This window comes from Dama dama, chromosome 17 (genome assembly GCF_033118175.1).
Source record: "Dama dama isolate Ldn47 chromosome 17, ASM3311817v1, whole genome shotgun sequence".
Lineage (NCBI taxonomy): Eukaryota > Metazoa > Chordata > Mammalia > Artiodactyla > Cervidae > Dama > Dama dama.
In genome coordinates this window covers 69718229-69742703 of record NC_083697.1, presented here as the reverse complement: position 1 = coordinate 69742703, position 24475 = coordinate 69718229, and the positions used below count along the sequence as shown (strand labels likewise).

At 41.9% G+C, this 24475-nt stretch overlaps 1 protein-coding gene across 7 annotated transcripts in view; it reads right to left on the bottom strand.

Annotated features, from left to right (window-relative positions):
• ATP10D (ATPase phospholipid transporting 10D (putative)) overlaps positions 1 to 24475 on the bottom strand; it is a 134502-nt gene that overhangs the window by 1982 nt on the left and 108045 nt on the right. For 6 of the 7 annotated variants that reach the window (XM_061164683.1, XM_061164687.1, XM_061164688.1 and 3 more), the window contains 5 exons: positions 23460 to 23585; positions 15110 to 15310; positions 10307 to 10387; positions 8972 to 9076; positions 4340 to 4527 (listed from right to left, as the gene is read on the bottom strand). In XM_061164683.1, coding sequence (XP_061020666.1) covers positions 4340 to 4527; positions 8972 to 9076; positions 10307 to 10387; positions 15110 to 15310; positions 23460 to 23585 — 701 coding nt within the window. Of the gene's footprint in view, positions 1 to 4339; positions 4528 to 8971; positions 9077 to 10306; positions 10388 to 15109; positions 15311 to 19973; positions 22596 to 23459; positions 23586 to 24475 lie in introns of those variants that run through there. The other variant, XM_061164690.1, reaches the window with a different exon arrangement.

Sequence of the window (24475 nt, the reverse complement as noted above, 5' to 3'; positions counted from 1 at the left end):
TATTGTAATGAATTACCACAAACTTGACCCCTTCAGGCCAAGCTGACGGTATTCAGGGGCTTCCCTAGTGGTTCAGCAGTAAAGAACCTGCCTGCCAGTGCTGGAGACGTGGGCTCGATCCTTCGGTCAGGAAGATCCTAGGGAGAAGGAAATGGCAATCCTCTCTAATATTCTTGCCTGGGAAACTCCATGGACAGAGGAGCCTGGTGGGCTACAGTCCACGGGGTCGCAGAGAGTTGGAGATGACTGAGCAACTAAGTAACAACAAGAACATTTTCAAAAACCTTGTGAGTCCCCAACTTCTGTTCTGGGCATTTATGCCATGAGATAAGAGGGTCCGCCACAGGCCTTTCCTGCATGTCTCACCTCCTTCCTTGGTGACTGCTGAGGTGACTGAGAGGATCCGTGAGTCACACACCCAAACTCTTCAGCACCAGCAAAGGTTGTTCAGCCACACTAGTGGCCCTCTCTCTCGAGCATACTCCCAATAGCAAATTGCCTAATTTTAGCAACTTTTGCAATCTGGGTAGGCTGAGAATTTTCTAAATCTAGTTTCTTTGGACTTAATGGTACCTTCCTCAATCTCTTTTCCTTCACATTTTTCCAGGTTGTTGTTTGGTTGCTAAGTTTCTATAAGCAACCAGAAGAAACTAGACCAAACCTTCAACACTTTGCTTAGAGAACTCCTCAGCTAAATACCCAAGTTCATCACTTACAAATTCTGCTTTCCACATAACAGTAGAACACAATTCAGCTAAGTTTTCTGCCACTATATTGCCAAGATTCCCTTTCCTCCAATTTCCAATAATGTTTCTCATTTCCTTCCGAGACTTTGCCAGCAGTACCTTTAACACTCACATTTCTAGCAACATTCCATTAATGAACATTTATGTATTTTCCAAGATGATATCACTTTCTCTGACCATGCTTTCTACTTTCTTCTGCATTTTCACCAGCAGGTACTTTAATGTCCATAATTCTATTGATGGTCTGCATACATGCCTCAAAATTCAACAGTCTATTATGTACCTCACAATTTTTCCAGGATCTGCCCATTATCTAATTTCAAAGCCTATTTCACATTTTTTAGGTATTTATTACAGCAGTACCCACCTTCCTGATACCAAAGTCTGCATTTGTTTTCTATAGCTGCTGCACAATAAACGTGCTGGCTTAGGACAATAGGACCTTATTTTCTCACAGTTCAGCAGGCCAAGAATTCTGAAATCTGTGTTTTCATCCCAATCCCAAAGAAAGGCAATGCCAAAGAATGTTCAAGGTACAACTGCACTCATCCTACATGCTAGCAAAGTAATGCTCAAAATTCTCCAGGCCAGGCTTCAAACAGTTTGTGAACCATGAACTTCCAGATGTTCAAGCTGGTTTTAGAAAAGGCAGAGGAATCAGAGACCAAATTGCCAACATCCACTGGATTATAGAAAAAGCAAAAGAATTCCAGAAAAACATCTACTTCTGCTTTATTGACTACGGCAAAGCCTTTGACTGTGTGGATCATGACAAACTGTGGAAAATTCTTCAAGGGATGGGAATACCAGACCACCCTACCTGCCTCACGAGAAATCTCTATGAAGGTCAAAAAGCAACAAGTAGAACTGGACATGAAACAACGGACTGGTTCCAAATTGGGAAAGGAGTTATGTCAAGGCTATATATTGTCATCTTATTTATTTAACTTACAAGCAGAGTACATCATGAAAAATGCCAGGCTGAATGAAGCACAAACTGGAATCAAGATTGTTGGGAGAAACATCAATAACCTCAGATACTCAGATGACACCACCCTTATAGCAGAAAGAGAAGAGGAACAAAAGAGCCTCTTGATGAAAGTGACAGAGGAGAGTGAAAAAGCTGGCTTAAAACTCAACACTCAAAAAACTTCGATCATGGCATCCGGTCCCATCACTTCATGGCAAATAGATAGGGAAACAATGGAAACCATAACAGACTATTTTCTTGGGCTCCAAAATCACTGCAGATGGTGACTGCAGCCATGAAATTAAAAGATGCTTGCTCCTTGGAAGAAAAGCTATGACCAAACTAGACATCATATTTAAAAGCAAAGATACTACTTTGCTGACAAAGGTCCGTCTAGTCAAAGCTATGGTTTTTCCAGTAGTCATGTATGGATATGAGAGTTGAACTATAAAGAAAGCTGAGTGCTGAAGAACTGATGCTTTTGAACTGTGGTGTTAGAGTAGACTCTTGAGAGTCCCTTGGACTGCAAGGAGATGAAACTGGCCCATCCTAAAGGAAATTGGCCCTGAATATTCATTGGAAGGACTGATGCTGAAGCTGAAGCTCCAACACTTTGGCCATCTGATGTGAAGAACTGACTCACTGGAAAAGATCCTGATGCTGAGCAAGACTGAAGGCAGGAGAAGGGGATGACAGAGGATGAGACGGTTGGATGGCATCACTGACTTTGAGTATGAGCAAGCTGCAGGAGTTGGTGATGGACAGGGAAGCCTGGCATGCGCAGTCCATGGGGTCACAAAGAGTCAGACATGACCGAGTGACTGAACTGAGCAACAAAATCAAGGTGCCGGAAAGACCATGTTCCCTCCTATAGAGAATTCATTTCTTGCCTCTTCCAGCTTCTGGTGGTTGCAGGCATTCCTTGGCTTGTGACCAAGGTATTTCTGTTACCATGGTCAAAGTGCATTCTCCTGTCTGTGTCAAATCTCCCCCTGCCTCTCTGCACATGGCACTATTTCATTCCTTTTTATGGCTGAGAAATATTCCATTGTGTATATATACCACATCTTCTTTATCTATGCATCCATCGATGGACATCTAGGTTGCTTCCATGTCCTAGCAACTGTAAATAGTGCTGCTATGAATACTGGGGTACGTGTGACTTTTTCAATTATGGTTTTCTCAGAGTATATTGCCCAGTAGTGGGATTGCTGGGTTAGGGGCTGGTTTGTTTTTTCAGGTTACTACAACAATAATAGGTAAAATTGTACTGTTACTGCACTTGAAAAAATTTTTCAGGCTATAACTTTAAAGTAAGTGTTCCTTCATGAATTCTACACGTTCATCTTGTCAGTTTTTAATCTGAAAGTTGGTAATAACAGTGAGAACTACAGAAGGAACTCAGTGTACCAGGGAAGTTGTTAAGGATATAACTGTAGCCACCACAGAATGACTCAAGTGGGTTTTTCTTACACATTTCTAGAAGGGACATCTACCCATAACAAAAGGTCTGTGCCCATTGTTTCTTATGACGATGTTATAGACTGGGGTTGGCAAACTTTCATCCAATAGGCCAGAGTGTAAGGCTTGGGGCACCAGACAGTCTGTGTTGGAACTATTCAACTCTGCTCTTATAGTGCAGAAGCAGCTATAGATAGTACATAAATTAGTGAGTATGTCTATGTTCCAATAAAATGTTATTTATAAAAACATGCAGCGGGTCAGAGTTGCTTGTAAGCCAATTTGTCAACCTTGTGAGCAAATAATATGAAATCATCGTTTTGATGTTTACATCATATTTATAAAAGGCGAACAATTATTTGCTATATTGTTTTCAGCTAAACAGATTACATAAAACTACAAAGGGGAAGAGCTCTAAAGAGTTGAAGAACCTATAGATTAAAAACCCATGCATACATCTTAGCCATTTCCTTCCACATGGGAAACTGAGTTAAACTTAAATAAGGAAGGTAACTGAAGTCCGAAAGGAGGTAAGCTTTCAAAGTTTACAGGTTTCAGTCGAGACTGCTCCATGTCCCTCAGGACCCATCCTCCCCTTCTTTTTAGAAACCACCAGATTTTAGCCACTCAGAGTTCTGCATACCCAGGTTCTAGGTAATGGGATACGAGCAGTGATGGATATTACACCTGGGTCATATCATTACAAAAAAGAATAAAAAGAGGAAAGTTGGAAAGCTACATGCCTTCCATCTTCTCTCTCCCTCCTGTAGGCAGAGATGCAGGGCAGGGATCCAGGACCAGAGAGTACTGCTGGTGACCAGCGTCAATCACGCAAGTGAAGGCAACGCCCTTGGGAGATGGCAGAACGAAACAGACAAAGGGAAGGATCTGAGTCCTTCAGTAACTTTGGGAAGCAAAATTACCCTCTCCCTGTGGACTATCAACCAGATTAGAAATTTCCTTGAAAGAGAAATAAATCTTTTCATTTGCTTAAGCCACTTTTGTACTCTGGTAAAAGATAAGACCAATATTTTAACTACCATGCAGACTGACTTTTCTACTACTAAACATGATGGTCTAACCCTCTATTCCTAGTAGTTGCTAGAAGAATTCTAAACCTATGATTTTGCTTTCTGTCTTGGTGATAAAACAAATACCATACCTGGGCAGTAGAGCAACACAGGCTGTGAGAACACAAACTAAGTAGAACACTGGGTCCGCCAAGTGCGCCTGCATAACCCAGTAGGGGTTGGACGGTGGGTTGCAAGTCACACACACGGCTCCAAAAGCCAAGGCAAAGAAAAAATAGCACAGGATGCTCCCGATGATGACCAGCAGGTGGATCCAAGTCTGAAAGGTAAGGACAGCAAGGGAAGTGAGTACACTCTGGTAGTTCCACAGTCTGGCAAAATCTGCTCTTTTTAAGAAACATCATATTTAAGCAGTGAGTAAATGGAATAACAAATCAGTGAACGAAACACAAAATACTGAGGCACAAGAGCACCCTCCATGAATAGCTCATATCACTGTTTAAATCACACAAAATGAAGTCAAATGCCAAAAAGTCACTCTGATGACTAGCTCATTTTGTACTGTCCATGCATGGGCTTTCCAGGTGGCTCAGACGGTAAAGAATCTGCCCACAGTGTGGGAGACCCAGGTTCAATCCCTGGGTCAGGAAGATCCCCCGGAGAAGGGGCTGGCAATCTACTCCAGCATGCTTGCCTGGGAAACCCCATGGACAGAGGAGCCTGGTGGGCTACAGTCCATGGGGTCGCAGAGTCCCCACAACTAAGTGACTAACATACACACATGCTCCACGAGGTGTTAGGATTTTCTCCTTATTTTTCCATATAGTCACTTAGTGGTCTGTTTCTTCTTTGAGATAATACGTTAATCCAGTGAATTTCAAACTTTATCTGTTTAAGTGGGTGGTAGATATCACTGTTGTTCACCAATATCTCATTCTCTGCCTCTAATAAACATTCGAAAGAATTGCATTTCCCCACTCCCTTGAAGTTAAGCATGGCTGTGTCTTGCTTGGACCAAAGAAATGTGAACGGAAGGGATGTGCAAAACTTTCCAGTTAGAAGCATGGAAGAGCAGGTGTGCAATTATCCATACTGTCTCCTTTCTTTCCATGTTTGACCAAGATGTTCTTTTTGGGAATGATTTCAGGTGGTACAGCTACAAGACATGGCTTGGGTCACTGAGCCACTCCTTGGAGGACAACCGCTCTAAAGTCCTCTGCAACCTTAGTAACTCTCCATGAGCAAGATACACATCTTTGTATATCACATTACAATCTATCCACCTCATACCTGCACAGAGCTTGCATTATTATTTTTCTTATTATTTTGCTATAAACTGGCTAAGTAACTTTATTTAGAAAGAAAAGCAGATCACTACCTTAAATGTCATATCTGCATTTCCTGTCATAACAGCTTTGAGTCTGGGGTCTGATCTATCTTTGTTACAAAAGGAAATAAGCAAGAGTTACTGTGATAAAACATGATAGTCCCAAACAGACTTCTTGTTTGACATAATCCAAAGTATGAAAGAGAGTCACTTTCACATTATCTAGTCATCAGTGTTATTTAGTGTAGTGTACAGCCCCACCTAAAATCACTGTGTACAACCGCGGTGGTATTTATTAGTCTTTTGGGGGAAGAATGCTTTTATTAATCTTTTTTTACTTTCTAGGCCTAAAATTCTCAAACAAGATCCAATTTTCTCTGTTTTCCTTTTAACCTTGCAAAGTATTATTCCAGGATAGATATCTTCACAAAAATCACAAAAACAGTTCCTCTTTTGTAAACATGCACAAAATGCTCAGAAAATGTTGGTTGAATCCTCAATTAAGATCCTTATGCCAATGCAGATATAGGGAATGGACATGTAGACATGGGGAAGGGGTTCATTGGGAGCTTGGGACTGACACATGAGCAGGGCCATATGCAAAACTGATGGCGAGTGGGAGGCTGCTGTGTGGCCCGGGGAGTTCAGCTTGGTGCTCGTGGTGACCCAGAGGGCTGGGATGGGTGGAAGCTCCAAGAGGGAGGGGACATATGTATAAACATAGATCCAGGTTTGATCCCTGGGTTGGGAAGATCCCTGGAGAATGGAATGACTGCCCACTCCAGTATTCTTGCCTGGGAAACTCCATGGACAGAGGAGCCTAGCAGGCTGTGGTCCACGGGGCTGCAAAGAGCGGGACTTGACTGGGTGACTAACACTTTCACTTTCATAGCTGAGTCACTTTGTTGTAGAGCAGAAAATAAAACATCGTAAAGCAACCAGGGCTTCTCTGGTTAAAAAAAAGATCTTTATGCCTCCGAAGACAATGATTTTTTTCTTTTCTCAAATGTTCTTCCTTCTCACTGAGCCCTACTGCCAGGGTTTTCTTTTTCCTTTTAAGAAGTACTTTTGGCAAGTGAGAAGTGACTTGATGGAGGTGACCTGTTTAAATAAATGGATGCAGTTAAAGTCAAGGGATTCTGCGTAAAAACCAACAGGGAGGGAAGAAAAGTGACAGTGAGATGGTGAGTAAAAGGTGATAGAAACTAATTCACATTCTCAGAGTGACTGTCACTGACAACAGACCTCCAGCGGCCATGAGCTCTTTCCCACCCTGCAGTGTGAGAAACAATTCTTTGATGATACATTCTTTATACGGTTACATTCTTTATATGGATGCATTCTTTACATCATTTTTCTTGGCAACTTGCTTTCGCTCCCCTTCTCTTAGTGAAGACTCCCAGAATTATGTGCAATCTTGACAAAACATTCCTCTTTCGCCAAAGCCTGTGACTGGAGCTAAGGAAATAGAATTCTGTCACCAGGGACTGAACTTGGAGCACAATGAGTAAGGCAAGAGTAGAGAGAAAGTGACTGGGACTAGTTCAGACTACAGTACCATCCTGACAAGCTTATCCATTGCTTTCTGTTCCCTGGATCTCTGGAGTCACTCTGAATCCTCAGGACATCTTTTTGTTTGTTTTACTATGATGCTTCAGTATATTTTTAATAACTTTTCTATTTGCTCAGCTTAGCTAAAATAGATCGCTGTTGCTCATCACCACTGAACCCAAACTGACACTTGACATATTAGCATCCTTGCAACACCTTTTGATGTCAGAACTTACGACACTTCCTTAGGCAGTAGCCAAAACTACCTACATACATAAGAGTTTAAAAATGAAATTAAATAGATACCAAAATAGTCTCAAATATTTTAGGTCTAGAATTCCCTTTACTCTTCCCATCTGATATCTGCAGATATTAACTTCTTATAACACTTTAGGCTTATAAAGTTTGGTTATAAAGGTTATAAGCAAAGCATGTGATGCCAAAAATATTCAGCCCTACCTAAAAATTATAATCTCATGATATAACCTCGTATATCATTTAAAACTGTAACTTCACCCAGTTATTTCCTATATAAAATGCACCACCAGTAAGACGTTAAATCACCCCAAACATTGGTTATTTAATTATTCATTTATTCATTCAAATATTTTTTGAGCACCTACTGTGTGCCAGCCTTGTCCTAGATACTGGTATACAATGGTGAACAAAACATAAATTCTGCCCCCAAGAAGATTACAGTCTAAAGTAGAAGAGAAACATGAATAGTATAATCACATAATTAAATGAAGAACTGTAAATTAGTATTAGCATTATGAATAAAGTAAGAGGATGACAGGAGAAAATGGATGGCTAGGAAAGGGTTCTTGAGAAAAGCAGCATTTTTGCTGAAACCAAAAAAAAAAAAAACAAAAAAACAAAGAAACAAAAACTTTTGATCTGGGCAAAGTGCAGGAATCCAAAAGTAAACAAGGGGTGCTCCCATCAGAAGAGATGGTCAATGCTAAGACCCTGATGTGCTAATGAGCTCACTGTACCTGAGAAAAAGAGGGACAGTGTGCTGCTAGTCCAGAAGTAAGTGGAAATGACATTGTAGACAGAAGAGGAGGCGTGGCTGCATGAAGCCTGATGGGCCGTCTTAGGGCTTTTAGATTTTATCCCAAGTAAAATCGGAAGCCACTGAAGGGTTTTACCCAAAGGACGGCAAAAAGGTACGATTTATATTTCAAAAGGATGATTTTGGTTGCTTTGTAGAGAAGGGCCAGCAGAGACAAGAGTCAAGGTGAGAAGACCAAGGAGGTCATAGCTATAATTCAGGAAGAAATGACAAAGGCTTTGATGACAGCAGAGACAATGACAATGGAAGTGAGTGAGCGGCGTAAATAATCAGAGGCAGATTCCATACTAGCTTTGTTTCATAGCTATCCTGCAATCATTTTGAAGAAAAGACTTAACTTTATCATTAAGTTGGCAACTAAGTTCAAAAAGACCTAGATATAAATGAAATGAATGGTAAAACTTTTGGAGGGAGAAAAAAAATTTTATTTGTTTATGAGAAAAGCATAAAATCATCACTTAGAAAAGTCACTATACCAGGATTAAGGCACAACACCTGTTTTCACTTTAGTTGAAAGGCATCAGCTTGGTCTTGAAGAATGCTGGCCAATGCTGGTAATCATTCCTCCAGCCTGACTCACACCATGAACCATTCACACCATGAGTACCACCAAGGGGGCCAGGCAGGTGTTCCCCACTCCTGGCCGCAGACTACCCTCAGCATGACCACACTCAACAACCCATGCGAGCGGCTGTGAGTCACCCCTCTTCCTGGGAGTCATCACTCCTCTCATTACCATCTGTTTTCTAGGCATGAAGACATTTCCCAACAACAGCTTCAGGCTACTTCAGAGGCAGGAAAACCACTCACCAAACTCTTGCTTTCTATCACCAGATGGAGGAGAATGATGAAGAGAGCAGCTGTGTTCAGGGGGTTTCCAAACGTAAAGATGTCAATGTCTGAGCCCTGGTAGGTCTACAAAGAGAGGGTAAAAGTTGGTGCTCTTGGAGAGTTGCGCACACTCTGGTACATCGTCACTGCATTCCACGGCCCAAACGAGGACTGAGTCCCTTTCTTCAGTGTTCCTAATAACTGGTCATCTAGGATAAACTTGAACATTTTTAGAAAAAGAGACTGAATCCCAGACAGGCTGTCTAATCTTTGGATTTTTCAGCTGGAATTATTTTTTATATTCTGAATCTTAATTCATCTTCCTTGACTCTTTTACTTATGCTTCTGATTCTTTGAAGTATAGAGAAATTTCAAACATGTTCCACTGAACAGGGCTGCAAACCTCTGAAGCTGATACTCTGGCTAACTTGAGTTTTTATCATGGTTAAGTAAATATCCACCCCTCTCATATGCTTATGTCTTCAAGTCCTTAAAGTACTCCTCACATGACACAGTTTTCTGATATTTTACAATTCGTCATTCTTTTCTAAATATACTTTAGATTGCCTTACCTATATTCCTCTTGAAATGCAGTATACCTTGATTATTCTAGGTGAGAAAATTCAAGTAGTTTTATTTGAATAAAGAATGATAATTGTTAACTTAAAGACTATTACCTTTTCCCTTTTTGTTAATGAACTTTTGTTAACCATCCATGATCAAATTAGCATTTTCTTCTGGGGAGGGAGGTGGGTGAACGGGCAACTGTATCATGCTGCTTGCTGTTGGTCTACATTTTTTAAATTAATTTTATTAATTCTTCATTTAGTCATATTTTTTCCATTTTTTACCTGCATAACAAGGTGTTTGTTTTAAAGTTTGGGGGATACTACTTAAATTTAATACTCTGAATGACATCCTGGTAGCATTAGTCCAGCACTGACTAATAATAGCTTTCATATTCTGACTTTGCCTCTCTGATTTTGACTCATCTAATTATAAGCCAAGCTTTCAACTTTATTCAAGTCATTGCTGAAAATTGTCAAGCAGTACAGGGCTACAAAGAGAACCAAAAGGATTCAGCTAGGCACTTCTCTTCAAATTTAACCCGTTATCCACCATCTAGGCACTTCTCTCCAAATTTAACCCACTACCCTACCATATTTGAGAGAAGCATATTTAGTCAGTTAATAACTTAATCACATGAGCAATCTACCCTCATATACCTATTCTGAAGGCTGACACCCGTGACAGAGAACAAAGAGGCACTGTTTATCCATTAACAACAAACCCTTTGGGTTAACAAGGACTCACATAGTAAGGCACAAAGAAGCAGGCCAGGCTTTGATAAAAGGCATCCAACAAAGTAATCCAGAAGGTGAGGGGCAAGTATGCCTGAAAACAAAACAGACATTGGGGAGGGAGAAGGATTAATAAGGGTCAAAGCAAAATCAAGGACCACCACCAGCCACTGCTTGCTTTTGCTTCTCTGAGAGAAGCTTCAGTCTCTCGTTCATGAACAGGTCAGATCTGTAAGTAATAGTGAAATAAGGGGGTGATAATTGAATAAAATGAGTTCACAGGTGAAAAAAAACCTGAAGGAACTCCTCAACTTGTCTTGCTTCTATCACTGGATCAATCTTAGTCCCTTCGCATGATCTAGGAGGTCCTGTGTGGTCTTCTCATTGAAATCCCTGCTCTCCAAGGTCACCCCCTCCTGGTCTAATCTTCATTCACCATCCTCCCAACACGCAGACTTCGTCTGTTTCTCAAATATGCCAAATCCCTTCTTTCCTCAGGGCTTCCCCTGTGCTGTTATCTCTGCTAGAAATTCTTCCTAGACCTCCTACACAACCAGTTCCTCCTTACTCATATCCTAACTCAGATATCCTAACTCATATCCCAACTCACAGCGGCATAGACCTCAGACCAATCTAAAAGCTATGTCCACTTATCATTTACTATTAATACCAGGGGCCCTTAGAAGTCTTTCATCACAATCGGAAATCATCTTGTTTACCTAACCATTTCCTGTTTCTCTCAACAGAAGGCAAGCTTCATAAAGCGGGACCTAGATTCTTTTATTCAAGTGGTTAAAGCAGGGCCTGGCACACAGCAAGTACCCAACAGCTATTTCTTGGATTAGTAAGCTATTCTTACCTAACTTTTCATGTGCTAAACTGCTTCCTACCAAAAGCCCGCAGAAAGAGAAAGATCAAGTATAGATACCAGTCAAACGACTGAAAACAGGTTTTCAAATAGAAGATAATTCTGAACAAATAATACTGTGTGTGCAGAAGGATTCTGAGGCTCCATTCAGACCTGACAGGAAGGATGGAGAGCTATGGTTTATTAGTGACGTCTGCCACAGACGAAAATGACAACAACACACATATCATGTCCTTGAGCTACTTTTTCCTTTTCTTAACATGTTTATAGTCTTATTTCCTTTAAAATGAAAAAAGAGGCTGAAATTTTCTTCAAAATGGGTATCTGTCTTCTAAAGCTTTATAAATGTTCGAAATCTCCATATACGTTCTTCCAGCCCTCAAAAGAAGTTTGAGGCATCTATCTTTTTTCTTTTGTTTTTTAGTCTCTTTGTCCTCTGGAAAAATCAAAGTGATGAAGAGTCATGGTTTCCCGTCTACTTTTCCCTGTACCTTCTGTTACAGTTTTCTCATTGGAATGATGGAATCTTCTACCTACCTTTCTTCGAGTGTCCATAAAGTAAGCACAACCAAATGCTGGAAGAGAATGTAGCAGAGTCAAAGGGCCACCAAAATGTCACTGCACAAGACTGAACAATGCCGGGATAAGCTGAAATACAGCTCCATGCTCCTAGGGGGACAGGGGCTGCTCAGAACACCTAGAGCCAAAAGGTAGCAAGTACACCTTCTTCACGGTCCTGTGAATTAGGGGACTCTGGGGCAGGGAAGTGTCAAGGATAAGACAAATGAGAGGCTGAAAGGAGTAACTCAGGAGATCCCTGGAAACTGAGAGGCAAAAATCCACATGAAGTTAAAGCCAGAAGGCTGTGTGGGTGAAGAAAGATGGTAATAGATGACAGCTGTTTGGAAGGGACATCTCTCACTGCGGCCTTCCAGACCCATCTCCTTTCAAGGAGAGAGATGCTGTAAGCCTGGAAAGTTATCTTTCATGACACCAAACACAGGAAATGGCCCAAACATAAAACAGAATTTGTTTGGAGGCCAAGTTCACAGAAAGGACAACTCTTCCGGAAGGTAAATCAATGAAATCAATTACTTTTTATCAATAGCCACATGCTGGGACACAGCCTGCAATCACCATGTATTACAAAACTGGCCGGCTCGATAGAACAATGTGTGCACAGGATTGATAGCACGGCTCAACAAGAGGAAACAATGACCTCAACTCTTCCAGGGTAAAGACCAATTACAATCTTCAGGCTGTACAAATGGGCTTCTGAAACACCAGCTATAAAAACATAAACCGTCTCCCTTCTATCCTTCTTTCCTCAACGGACTTGGAATCTAACTTAGACCTGGGGTGCAGGACAACTTCATTACTATCAGCCACACATTCCTGCACCCCTGACTTTGAACCTTAAGTCAGATTGGACTTTTTTAGAATATCCCATTTGGTTCTTTGATCGAAATGAATTGGATGAAACTGAAGAATTGTAAGGATTTCCTCCTCCCTGGAAGCTGACTTCTTCTTGCGTTGACTGCCCCATGAGCCTTTCCCTTCTCCAGGGGATCTTCCCAACCCAGGGATCGAACACAGGTCTCCCGTATTGCAGGTGGATTCTTTACCAGCTGAGCCACAAGGGAAGCCCAAGAATACTGGAGAGGGTAGCCTATCCCTTCTCTAGCTGATCTTCCCGACCCTGGAATCGAACCAGGGTCTCCTGCATTGCAGGCGGACTCCCTACCAACTGAGCGATCAGGGAAGCCCATACCCATGAGCCTAAGGACATTAACTTACTCTCCAGTCTGGAAAGGCAGTTCAACCCAGAAGAAAGTTGGACTGACAAAAATAAAACATCATTTTATATTTAGGATTTCCTCAAATTTCTGGTTAAGTCTAGGGGTGGGATAAAAACAACACTGAGAGTGTAATATGGCTGGAACTTTTATACATATTATCTTACTTAATCCTCACGTAATCTCCATAAATAAAGAAACTGGAGTACAGGCAAGTAACATAACTTACCAAGGTCACATACCACTGAGCCAGAATGTAAACTCAGGCTAACCACCACCCATCATTTGTAACACGTGCTGTTCTGGGTCAGTGTCTTCAGGATAGTGAGTCCAGTGAAACTCAATGCATGAATTTCTTACCTGGGTCTCATTTTCATTTCTCCAGCCCTTTGACAGGAAACCCTCCTTCCCAACCCTGTCCATGTGGTTAAGCTCTGTCGTCAGGAAAGATCCACATCCCAGGCCTGGTTGGCGAGAAAACGATCTTTCCAGTCACAGCAGTACACACAGCGAAAAGTGTAGGACTCAAATCCCAACGCACAAGACCTGAGTTCGATGCCTGGGTGGGGAAGATCCACTAGAGAAGAGAATGGCAACCCCTTCACTGTTCTTGCCTGGAGAACCCCATGGACAGAGGGCCCTGGCAGGCTACAGTCCATGGGGTTGCAAAGAGCTGGGCATGACTGAGCGACTAACCCTGTCACTGTCAGCTGAGCCAAGGGGCCATAACCAGCACAGTTACAGCTGATTTAAGAATAACGGTGTCTTACACAACATTGTAAATCAACTACACTCCAGTACAAAATAAAAATTAAATTTAAAAAAGAAAAATAGATGTCACCATTAGTCCTGGATTTTGCAGCTAGGGGGCCAATATTTTCCCTTTTTCATCAAGCCAGTTTGAGCTGGTTTTATGTCAACTGAAACTGAAGAGTCCTGACTAACATAGACTTCTTCTTAAGGCTACAATGTCTTACCAGACTAAGCCCTCAGCTTTGTCCCTTTATAGGTATCTATAGGTTGCTGGTCCACCCAGTCGCTGTGATCCTGAGCACTTATGAGAGCACTTTGGATTTCTGGCCATTAAATAGCAAAGGGGTTGGGAGCACCCAAGGACTAAAGGCAGCATCAGTGTTCTCTCGGCAACGCAGCAGAGGCTTGGGAACTGGGGCTCATCTGCACCACTCACAAGCTCGGTGACAGGGGTGGTACTTAAGATACCTCCTTGTGCCTGACTTTCCTCATCTACAGAGTGGCCAATGACAGCATCTATCCTGAAGGGTCATTTTGAGAATTACATTTATGTATGTTAAGCAGTTTACATACATAAATGTATGCGCATATATATATATGCCTGGCATATAACAGGCATTACATAATGTTCATAAGGCTATCTCAAAAATAGTTATTAATTTTGTAAAAGATGAACTAGACAAAAGAGAAGAGTTTTGAGACAACTAGCTCAATTAATTGGTAACTATGATATTATGGGTAAGAGGTAATGAGGGCTGAGAGAAGGATGGAGAGGGGACAGATATAAGGGATATATCAGAGGTGGGTGGACAGGACTGAGAGATTAATTAAGTGGAAGGTGGACATGGGTTTAGGGAGAGGGAGGCGGTAAGATCATACCACTATTTCGCATGACAGTAAAACCTGAAGAATTTAATTTTGGCTTTAGAACCAGACTAAGAAGGGTTCCCATCCCAGTTCTGCTTTTAAAAAAAAAATAGCTATGAGATTTCTGGAAAAATTCCTCAGCCCCTTTGAAGTTCACATTCTTCATCTTAGAATAGAAACAACACCAGGTTCTCTCTCAAAGTGCTTTGTCAAGATAAATGGGACTGTGAATAATTCGTAGTTTGCCCAGCAGAAGGTGCCGGGGGTTTAGGAAATACTAGATAATGTTATTTGTAAGGTCTGAAGACTGGATTTCTTCTTAGAAGCACCTGAGGTCTTTCATAGTTTTCTTTGTTTTCTTTCAGAAATGAGTAACTTAATGCCTGCTGTGTTAGGAGAGATCTCTGGAAACAAACACCGATGATTCAGACACATTTCAATACACCAGAGTATTTGAGCCAAGCACCCTGGAAGATGCCTGACTTTGACGACTGCTGTGTATCGGTGTGCACGTTTCTGCTGGAGCACCCACCTCTGACCTCTGGCCACTCCTGTAGAGATCGGGCAGCTGCATGAGGGTCTCTGCAGACACGTCTTTCTCTAGGACTCCATAAATGACGGGAGGTGCAGATGTGAAAAGGAGGTTGAAGAAGATCAAGACCCAGTAGTCAGTCATGGATGTTCCTGAAAACCCACAAAAGAACTGGTACCAGAAAAGGAGGTTCACATAGGCCTAGGGACACAAAGAAAAAGTCACATCTTAGAGTCTGCTGTGAGAGCCATGACCACACATGCCACCCAGCGCGGCTCTGAACGGTGTGATCTCAGCCTCCCAGAACAGTTTCTTTGCTGACAGAATGGAGAACCACAGCTGACCTCACACCTTTTATTTTGGTAAATGTTTTATTAAAACACACACACACACACATACAGACAGTTTACTATGTGGTGCTGGCACTCACGGTTCTAAGAGCTTTATAAATCATTCATTTAATTTTCATAACAACGTGGATGAGGAAAGTGAGGCATGGGGAGACTAAGGAACTTGCCTAAAGTTACCTGGCAAGTAAGTGGCAGAGCCAGGATTCAAATGGAGACATTCCAGCTCCAGATAAAGAGAAGCTGGACCCATGCTGGTAGCAGCTGGTAGGTAGCTGGTAGGTAGAAGCCAAATGTTCATTCACTTGTTTTCTGAGTTCTCGATTATTTCTTTGGTGGTGAAGTGGGATGGTGCCAGTGGGTGGGCAACCATCCCAGTTTGCCTGAGACAAGAGTTTCTCAGGACATGGTACTCTTACGACTTAAACTGGGGTAGACCCAGGCAAACCAGGGCAGGTGGTCATCCTAGAGGCCAAGCACATACATTCTATATAGTTTCAGTACTTTGTCTCATGTGCACCAAGTCTGCAATAGCAAAAGCTTTGTGCCCTGAAGCAATGTAGGACACAGGAAAGGTCATTCGACTCAGATTTAGGGGGTCTTCTTTCAAGTCCCAGGGGACACTTTCTATATGACTATATGACTTTAGGTCATTTTAAAAACCTCTATAAATTTTGATTTCTCTATCTGGAAAATGAGAATTATCCCACATCAGGTCTTAAAATCAAGATCCAGTTAGAAACTGCCCATGAACTATAAAGTGACTTTTGAGTTCACTTCAGTCGCTCAGTCGTATCTGATTCTTTGCGACCCCATGAACCGCAGCACGCCAGGGCTCCCTGTCCATCACCAACTACCAAGTCCACCCAAACCCATGTCCATTAAGTTGGTGATGCCATCCTGCCATCTCATCCTCTGTCGTCACCTTCTCCTCCTGCCCTCAATCTTTCCCAGCATCAGGGTCTTTTCAAATGAGTCAGCTCTTCGCATCAGGTGGCCAAAGTATTGGAGTTTCAGCTTCAACATCAGTCCTTCCAATGAACACCCAGGACTGATCTCCTTTAGGATGGACTGGTTAGATCTCCTTGCAGTCCAAGGGCCTCTCAAGAGTCTTTTCCAACACCACACTTCAAAAGCATCAATTATTCAGTGCTCAGCTTTCTTTATAGTCCAAATCTCACATCGATACATGACCCTTGGAAAATACATAGCCTTGCCTAGACGGACCTTTGTTGACAAAGTAATATCTCTGCTTTTTAATATGCTGTCTAGGTTGGTCATAACTTTCCTTCCAAGGAGTAAGCGTCTTTTAATTTCATGGCTGCAATCACCATCTGCAGTGATTTTGGAGCCCCCCAAAAATAAAGTCTGACACTGTTTCCACTGTGTCCCCATCTATTTGCCATGAAGTGATGGGACTGAATGCCATGATCTTAGGTTTCTGAATGTTGAGCTTTAAGCAAACTTTTTGACTCTCCTCTTTCACCTTTATCAAGAGGCTCTTTAGTTCCTCTTCACTCTCTGCCACAAGGGTGGTGTCATCTGCATATCTGAGGTTATTGATATTTCTCACAGCAATCTTGATTCCAGCTTGTGCTTCATCCAGCCCAGCGTTTCCCACTATCTACTCTATATAAGTTAAATAAGCAGGGTGACAGTATACAGCCTTGACGTACTCCTTTTCCTATTTGGAACCAGTCTGTTGTTCCATGTCCAGTTCTAACTGTTGCTTCCTGACCTGCATGTAGGTTTCTCAAGAGGCAGGTCAGGTGGTCTGGTATTCCCATCTCTTGAAGAATTTTCCACAGTTTATTGTGATCCAGACAAAGGCTTTGGCATAGTCAATAAAACAGAAACAGATGTTTTTCTGTAACTTCCTTGCTTTTTTGATGATCCAGTGGATGTTGGCAATTTGATCTGGTTCCTCTGCCTTTTCTCAATCCAGCTTGAACATCTGGAAGTTCACGGTTCACATATTGCTGAAGCCTGGCTTGGAGAATTTTGAGCATTACTTTGCTAGCATGTGAGATGAGTGCAATTGTACAGTAGTTTGAACATTCTTTGCCATTGCCTTTCTTTGGGAGTGGAATGAAAACTGACCTTTTCCAGTCCTGTGGTCACTGCTGAGTTTTCCAAATTTGCTGACATATTGAGTGAAGCACTTTCACAGCATCATTTTTTAGGATGTGAAATAGCTCAACTGGAATAATATCACCTCCACTAGCTTCGTTCGTAGTGATGCTTCCTAAGGCCCGCTTGACTTCACATTCCAGGATGTCTGGCTCTAGGTGAGTGATCACACCATCATAATTATCTGGGTTGTGAAGATCTTTTTTGTACAGTTCTTCTGTGTATTCTTGCCACCTCTTCTTAATATTTTCTGCTTCTGTTAGGTCCATACCATTTCTGCCCTTTATTGAGCCCACCTTTGCATGAAATGTTCTCTTGGTATCTCTCATTTTCTTCAAGAGATCTCTAGTCTTTCCCATTCTGTTGTTTTCCTCTATTTCTTTGCATTGATCACTGAGGAAGGCTTTCTGATCTCTCCTTGCTAATCTTTGGAACTCTGCATTCAAATGGGTATCTCTTTCCTTTTCTCCTTTGCTTTTCGCTTCTCGTCTTTTCACAGCTATTTGTAAGGTCTCCTCAGACAGCTGTTTTGCTTTGTTAAATTTCTTTTTCTTGGGGATGGTCTTGCTCCCTGCCTCCTATACAGTGTCACAAACCTCTGTCCATAGTTCATCAGGCACTCTGTTTAAAAGATCTAGTCCCTTAAATCTATTTCTCCCTTCCACTGTATAGTCATAAGGGATTTGATTTAGGTCATACCTGAATGGTCTAGTGGTCTACTGGTTTTCCCCACCCCATAAGGGTGGAGTCATCTGCATATGTGAGGTAACTGCTATTTTTCCCTGCAATCTTGATTCCAGCTTGTGCTTCTTCCAGCCCAGCGTTTCTCATGATGTACTCTGCATATAAGTTAAATAAGCAGGGTGACAATATACAGCCTTGACGTACTCCTTTTCCTATTTGGAACCAGTCTGTTGTTCCATGTCCAGTTCTAACTGTTGCTTCCTGACCTGCATACAGATTTCTCAAGAGGCAGGTCAATTTAAGTCTGAATTCGGTAATATCTGAGCCACAGTCAGCTCCCGGTCTTGTTTTTGCTGGCTGTATAGAGGTTCTCTGTATCTCGTGAACTTCCAGATGTTCAAGCTGGTTTTAGAGAAAGCAGAGGAACCAGAGATCAAACTGCCAACATCTGCTGGATCATCGAAAAAGCAAGGGAGTTCCAGAAAAACATCTATTTCTGCTTTATTGACTATGCCAAAGCCTTTGACTGTGTGGATCACAACAAACTGTGGAAAATTCTGAAAGGGATGGGAATACCAGACCACCTGACCTGCCTCTTGAGAAACCTACATGCAGGTCAGGAAGCAACAGTTAGAACTAGACATGGAACAACAGACTAGTTCCAAATAGGAAAAGGAGTATGTCAAGGCTGTACATTGTAACCCTGCTTATTTAACTTATATGCAGAGTACATCATGAGAAACGCTGGGCTGGAGGAAGCACAAGCTGGAATCAAGATTGCTGTGAGAAATATCAATAACCTCAGATATGCAGATGACACCACCGTTATGGCAGAAAGTGAAGAAGAACTAAAGAGCATCTTGATGAAAGTGAAAGAGGAGAGTCAAAAAGTATGCTTAAAGCTCAACATTCAGAAACCTAAGATCATGGCATTCAGTCCCATCACTTCATGGCAAATAGATGGGGACACAGTGGAAACAGTGTCAGACTTTATTTTTGGGGGGCTCCAAGATCACTGCAGATGGTGATTGCAGCCATGAAATTAAAAGACGCTTACTCCTTGGAAGGAAAGTTATGACCAACCTAGACAGCATATTAAAAAGCAGGGACATTACTTTGTCAACAAAGGTTGTTTAGTCAAGGCTATGTTTTTCCAGGGGTCATGTATGGTTGTGAGATTTGGACTATAAAGAAAGCTGAGCACTGAATAATTGATGCTTTTGAAGTGTGGTGTTGGAAAAGACTCTTGAGAGGCCCTTGGACTGCAAGGAGATCCAACCAGTCCATCCTAAAGGAGATCAGTCCTGGGTGTTCATTGGAAGGACTGATGTTGAAGCTGAAACTCCAATACTTTGGCCACCTGATGCGAAGAGCTGACTCATTTGAAAAGACCCTGATGCTGGGAAAGATTGAGGGCAGGAGGAGAAGGTGACGACAGAGGATGAGATGGTTGAATGGCATCACTGACTCAGTGGACATGGGTTTGGGTAAACTCTGGCAGTTGGTGATGGACAGGGAGCCCTGGCGTGCTGCGGTTCATGGGGTCGCAAAGAGTCGGACACGTTTGAGTGACTGAACTGAACTGAATAGCGCTTCTTCATCTTTGGCTGCAAAGAACATAATCAATCTGATTTCAGTGTTGGCCGTCTGGTGATGTCCATGTGTAGAGTCTTCTCTTGTGTTGTTGGAAGAGGGTGTTTGCTATGACCAGTGGGTTCTCTTGGCAAAATTCTATTAGCCTTTGCCCTGCTTCATTCTGTACTCCAAGGGCAAATTTGCCCGTTACTCCAGGTGTTTCTTGAGTTCCTACTTTTGCATTCCAGTCCCCTTTAGTGAAAAGGACATCTTTTTTGCGTATTCTAAAAGGTTTTTTGGTCTTCATAGAACTATTCAACTTCAGCTTCTTCAGCATTACTGGTCTGGGCATAGATTTGGATTACAGTGATTGAATGGTTTGCCTTGGAAACAAACAGATTATTCTGTTGATTTTGAGATTGCATCCAAGTACTGCATTTCAGACTCTCCTGTTGACTATGATGGCTACTCCATTTCTTCTAAGGGATGCCTGCCCACAGTAGTAGATATAACAGTCATCTGAGTTAAATTCACCCATTCCAGTCCATTTTAGTTCACTGACTCCTAGAATGTCGACGTTCACTCTTGTCATCTCCTGTTTGACCACTTTCAGTTTGTCTTGATTTCACGGACCTAACATTCCAGGTTCCTATGCAATATTGCTCTTTACAGCATCGAACCTTCCTTCTATCACCAGTCACATCCTCAACTGGGTGTTGTTTTTGCTTTCGCTCCATCCCTTCATTCTTTCTGGAGTTATTTCTCCACTGATCTCCAATAGCATATTGGGCACCTATCAACCTGGGGAGTTCATCTTTCAGTGGCCTTTTCATATGTTCTTGGGGTTCTCAAGCAAGAATAAAGTGCCTTTTAATCAACATTAATTAAGATATTATTATTATTGGCACCATAGATACCCTGGAACACTATAGGATGGGGGCCACAATCCTTAGAATATAGCTTCTTAGCCTAGGGTCCATGGATATTTATCATGCCTTGCTCCTGAAAACATAGTAGTTTAGGGTATGTGCAGTTTGGGGTGCTAACTGGGGACTGAATCCATAGCCTTTATTACTATCTCAAAATTGGTTCAAGATAAAAAAACCACAGTCCCAGAAAGCTAAGCTGCTCAAATGGCTTGTGATACTGGCCCTATTCTCCATAGTTTACAAACCATTCCCTGTTTGGCTAGGCAAGAAAGAGGCAGAAACAAGTTGGGAGGATTTCAGTGTGAACAGCCATCAAGGTTTATGGAGCTGGAAGACCGTGGGGTCCCTGTTCCCTGGTAATGCACTTTCTACAAATAAACATTCTCTCTCTCCAAGAGCATGTGGCATCCCTTTCTAATGTTAGCTAAAAATATGGAGTTAAAAGGAGGGAGTGGTGAAGTGGGCTACATCATAACTGTTGCTGTTTGTTTAGTCGCTAAGTTGTGTCTGACTCTTTGTTAACCCTGGAGTGTAACCCACCAGGCTCTTCCTCCTCTGGGATCATCCTGGCAAGAATACTGGAGTGGGTTTCCCATTTCCTTCTTCAGGGGATCTTACGGACCCAGGGATCAAACTTGTGTCTCCTACTTTGCAGGTGGATTTTTCACCACTGAACCACCAGGGCATTATAATATTAATAGAAGTAGAAAAATGCAAAGATATGAAAATGAAGCCTAGGAGAGGGGCTCCTTTCTTAAAGTCACAGACCACTGAGTCCTGGAATTTTACATTACAGATCACAGCCTAACCCAGAGTCAACACTCAGACAGAGACATTATGCATTTCAAATATTTTTGTAAAGTTTTTTATTAAAACTTTGACTAAGTGTTCAGCTCAGTTCAGTCGCTCAGTCATGTCCGACTCTGTGACCCCATGGACTGCAGCACACCAGGCTTCCCTGTCCATCACCAGCTCCCAGAGTTTGCTCAAACTCAAGTCCATCGAGTTGGTGATGCCATCCAACCATCTTATCTTCGGGCATCCCCTTCTCCTCCTGCATTAAATATTTCCCAGCATCAGAGTCTTTTCAAATGAGTCAGCTCTTTGCATCACATGGCTGAAGTATTGGAGCTTCAGCTTCAGCATCAGTCCTTCCAATGAATATTCAGGACAGATTTCCTTTAGAATGGACTGGTTGGATCTCCTTGCAGTCCAAGGGACTCTCAAGAGTCTTCTCTAACACCACAGTTCAAAAGCATCAATTCTTCAGCGCTCAACTTTCTTTATAGTCCAACTCTCACATCCATACATGACTACTGGAAAAGCCATAGCTGACTAGATGGACCTTTGTTGGTAAAGTAATGTCTCTGCTTTTTAATATGCTGTCTAGTTTGGTCATAGCTTTTCTTCCAAGCAGCGAGTGTCTTTTTATTTCATGGCTGCAATCACCATCTGCAGTGATTTTGCAGCCCAAGAAAATAGTCTGTCACTGTGTCCACTGTTTCCCCATCTATTTGCCATGAAGTGATGGGACTGGATGCCATGATCTCAGTTTTCTGAATGTTGAGCTTTAAGTCAACTTTTTGACTCTCCTCTTTCAGTTTCATCAAGAGGCTCTTTAGTTCTTCTACACTTTCTGCCATAAGGGTGGTGTCATCTGCATATCCGAGGTTATTGATATTTCTGCCGGCAATCTGGGTTCCACTTGTGCTTCCTCCAGCCCGGCATTGTGCGTGATGTCCTCTGCATGTTGTACTCTGGTGAGTAAGTGTGCTAATTCTAACAGTAAGGTACTGAGAGCTGCCTGAAAAGCTCACTGTGCTAGAAGAAAAAAAAAATGTTCCTGCTGCTGATAGACAAACACACACATGCACAGATCTAAAAATGACCCTAAGTCATCTTTTCCCTAAAAATGGTATTTCAGTATTGATGTAAATTTTTGTTTACTACCAACTTGCAACATATGGACTCAAAAGACCAAGAATAAATTTCATTGAAAATCATGACATATTTACCTAATCATCCCACTAAGAAGGGATTTAGGTGAAGCAACCTAAGGTCAACATGGGTTTATAAAAGAGGAAACTGAAATTTAAACAATAAGTTGAAGATTAAAAGCCAAGATGCTTACTAATCAAACTCTGCCCTTTTCAGAATTACAGCTACCAAGTACAAACACATTTTATAGGCTTGCCATAGAATTCTTTATCTAGTGGTACTAGCCAGCTCCATAGGCTAAGGCACTATCCTAGGCTTTCATTTGTATCTGCATCTTCAAAATACCACATGGGACATCCATTAGAGACAGTAGATTTTTTTTTTAATCTCCTGTAAAATGGAAGCAAACCTTTGCTGACAGACAGCATTAAACATTTCATAATTCTACTTGTCACAATCATTTTACAGAAGGTCAAAAACTGGACTCTAAATGAATCAGACAGGGTTTAATTGAATTTAAATGCATAGGGGATAGAAAATGCTAGCAGATGGACAAGCCTAGCAATTTGCTGTCAGCTGCTGAAACATAGCAGATTATTCCTAGTAAGACAGCAGGAGTCATCCTGGCTGCTTCCCAAACATCAATAAGCAAAGCAAGCTTAACGTTGGGCCCTCCCTCTTCACCCCTTACACCAGCAGGAGAGGAAGGGTCACAGGGAAAAGGATGAATTCTCTGGAGCTACATACCACGTTCTTGTAGAAAAAATAGAGAATCATGTTGGAAAGACGGGTATAACACCAATGCCCATGGACAAGGAGGAGCTTGCTGAGATGTCTAAACTGAGAAACAGCAAAGTCGCTGGCCATCACAGCCTGTGGAGATGACAGAGAGAGTGTCACCCTGAGCAAAACATGTTGGAACAGACAGCATGGCAGGCCGACCTCCAGCAGGCTCAGACTGGTCAAAATGTGGTTTAAGTGTAGTAAATCACAGAGACAAATATCAAACATACGCGGGATGGTCAAAATGTGGTTTAAGTGTAGTAAATCACAGAGACAAATATCAAACATAGGTGGGAATCTTAAAAAAAAAAAAAAAAAAAGAGTACAAATGAACTTACTCACAAAACAGAAACAAAGTCACAGATGTAGAAAACAAATGTATGGTTACCAGGGTGTAAGGGGACAGGGGTAAACTGGGAGATAGGGATTGACATGTATACTATATATAAAACAGATAACTAATAAGGATCTATTGCCCAGCACAGGGAACTCTACTAAATACTCTGTAATAGCCCATGTGGCAAAAGAATCTAAAAGCAGTTCGGTATATGTATAACTGATTCATTTTGCTGTAAAATTGAAACTAACATAACATTTTAAGTCAGCTATACTCAAATAAAAATTTTTTAAAATATGTAGTTTAAGCCTTACATGCAGACCACGACCCCCCCCCTCCCAAAAAAAGCCCTCTCCAAACAAGCAAAAACCCCTGCAGAGAGAGCCTTCATGGGTTGCCTGGAGTTACCACCCAGCTTTCCAGTTGATCCAAGGAAAGAGGAGTTCTCTCTGGTCTACAATTCATGATGTGATTTCAGCAAGCGTGCCTCCCTGGAACGCAGCTCCCTTAGAAAGAACCCTCAGAGAGCATTTGCTCAATGAAGAGAATATAAAAGTATACAGTTATGACTTCACATGACTATTAATAACGTGGCAGGCACAGGAGGTATTTGAATTTCTCATGTTCTGTAAAGACATCATAA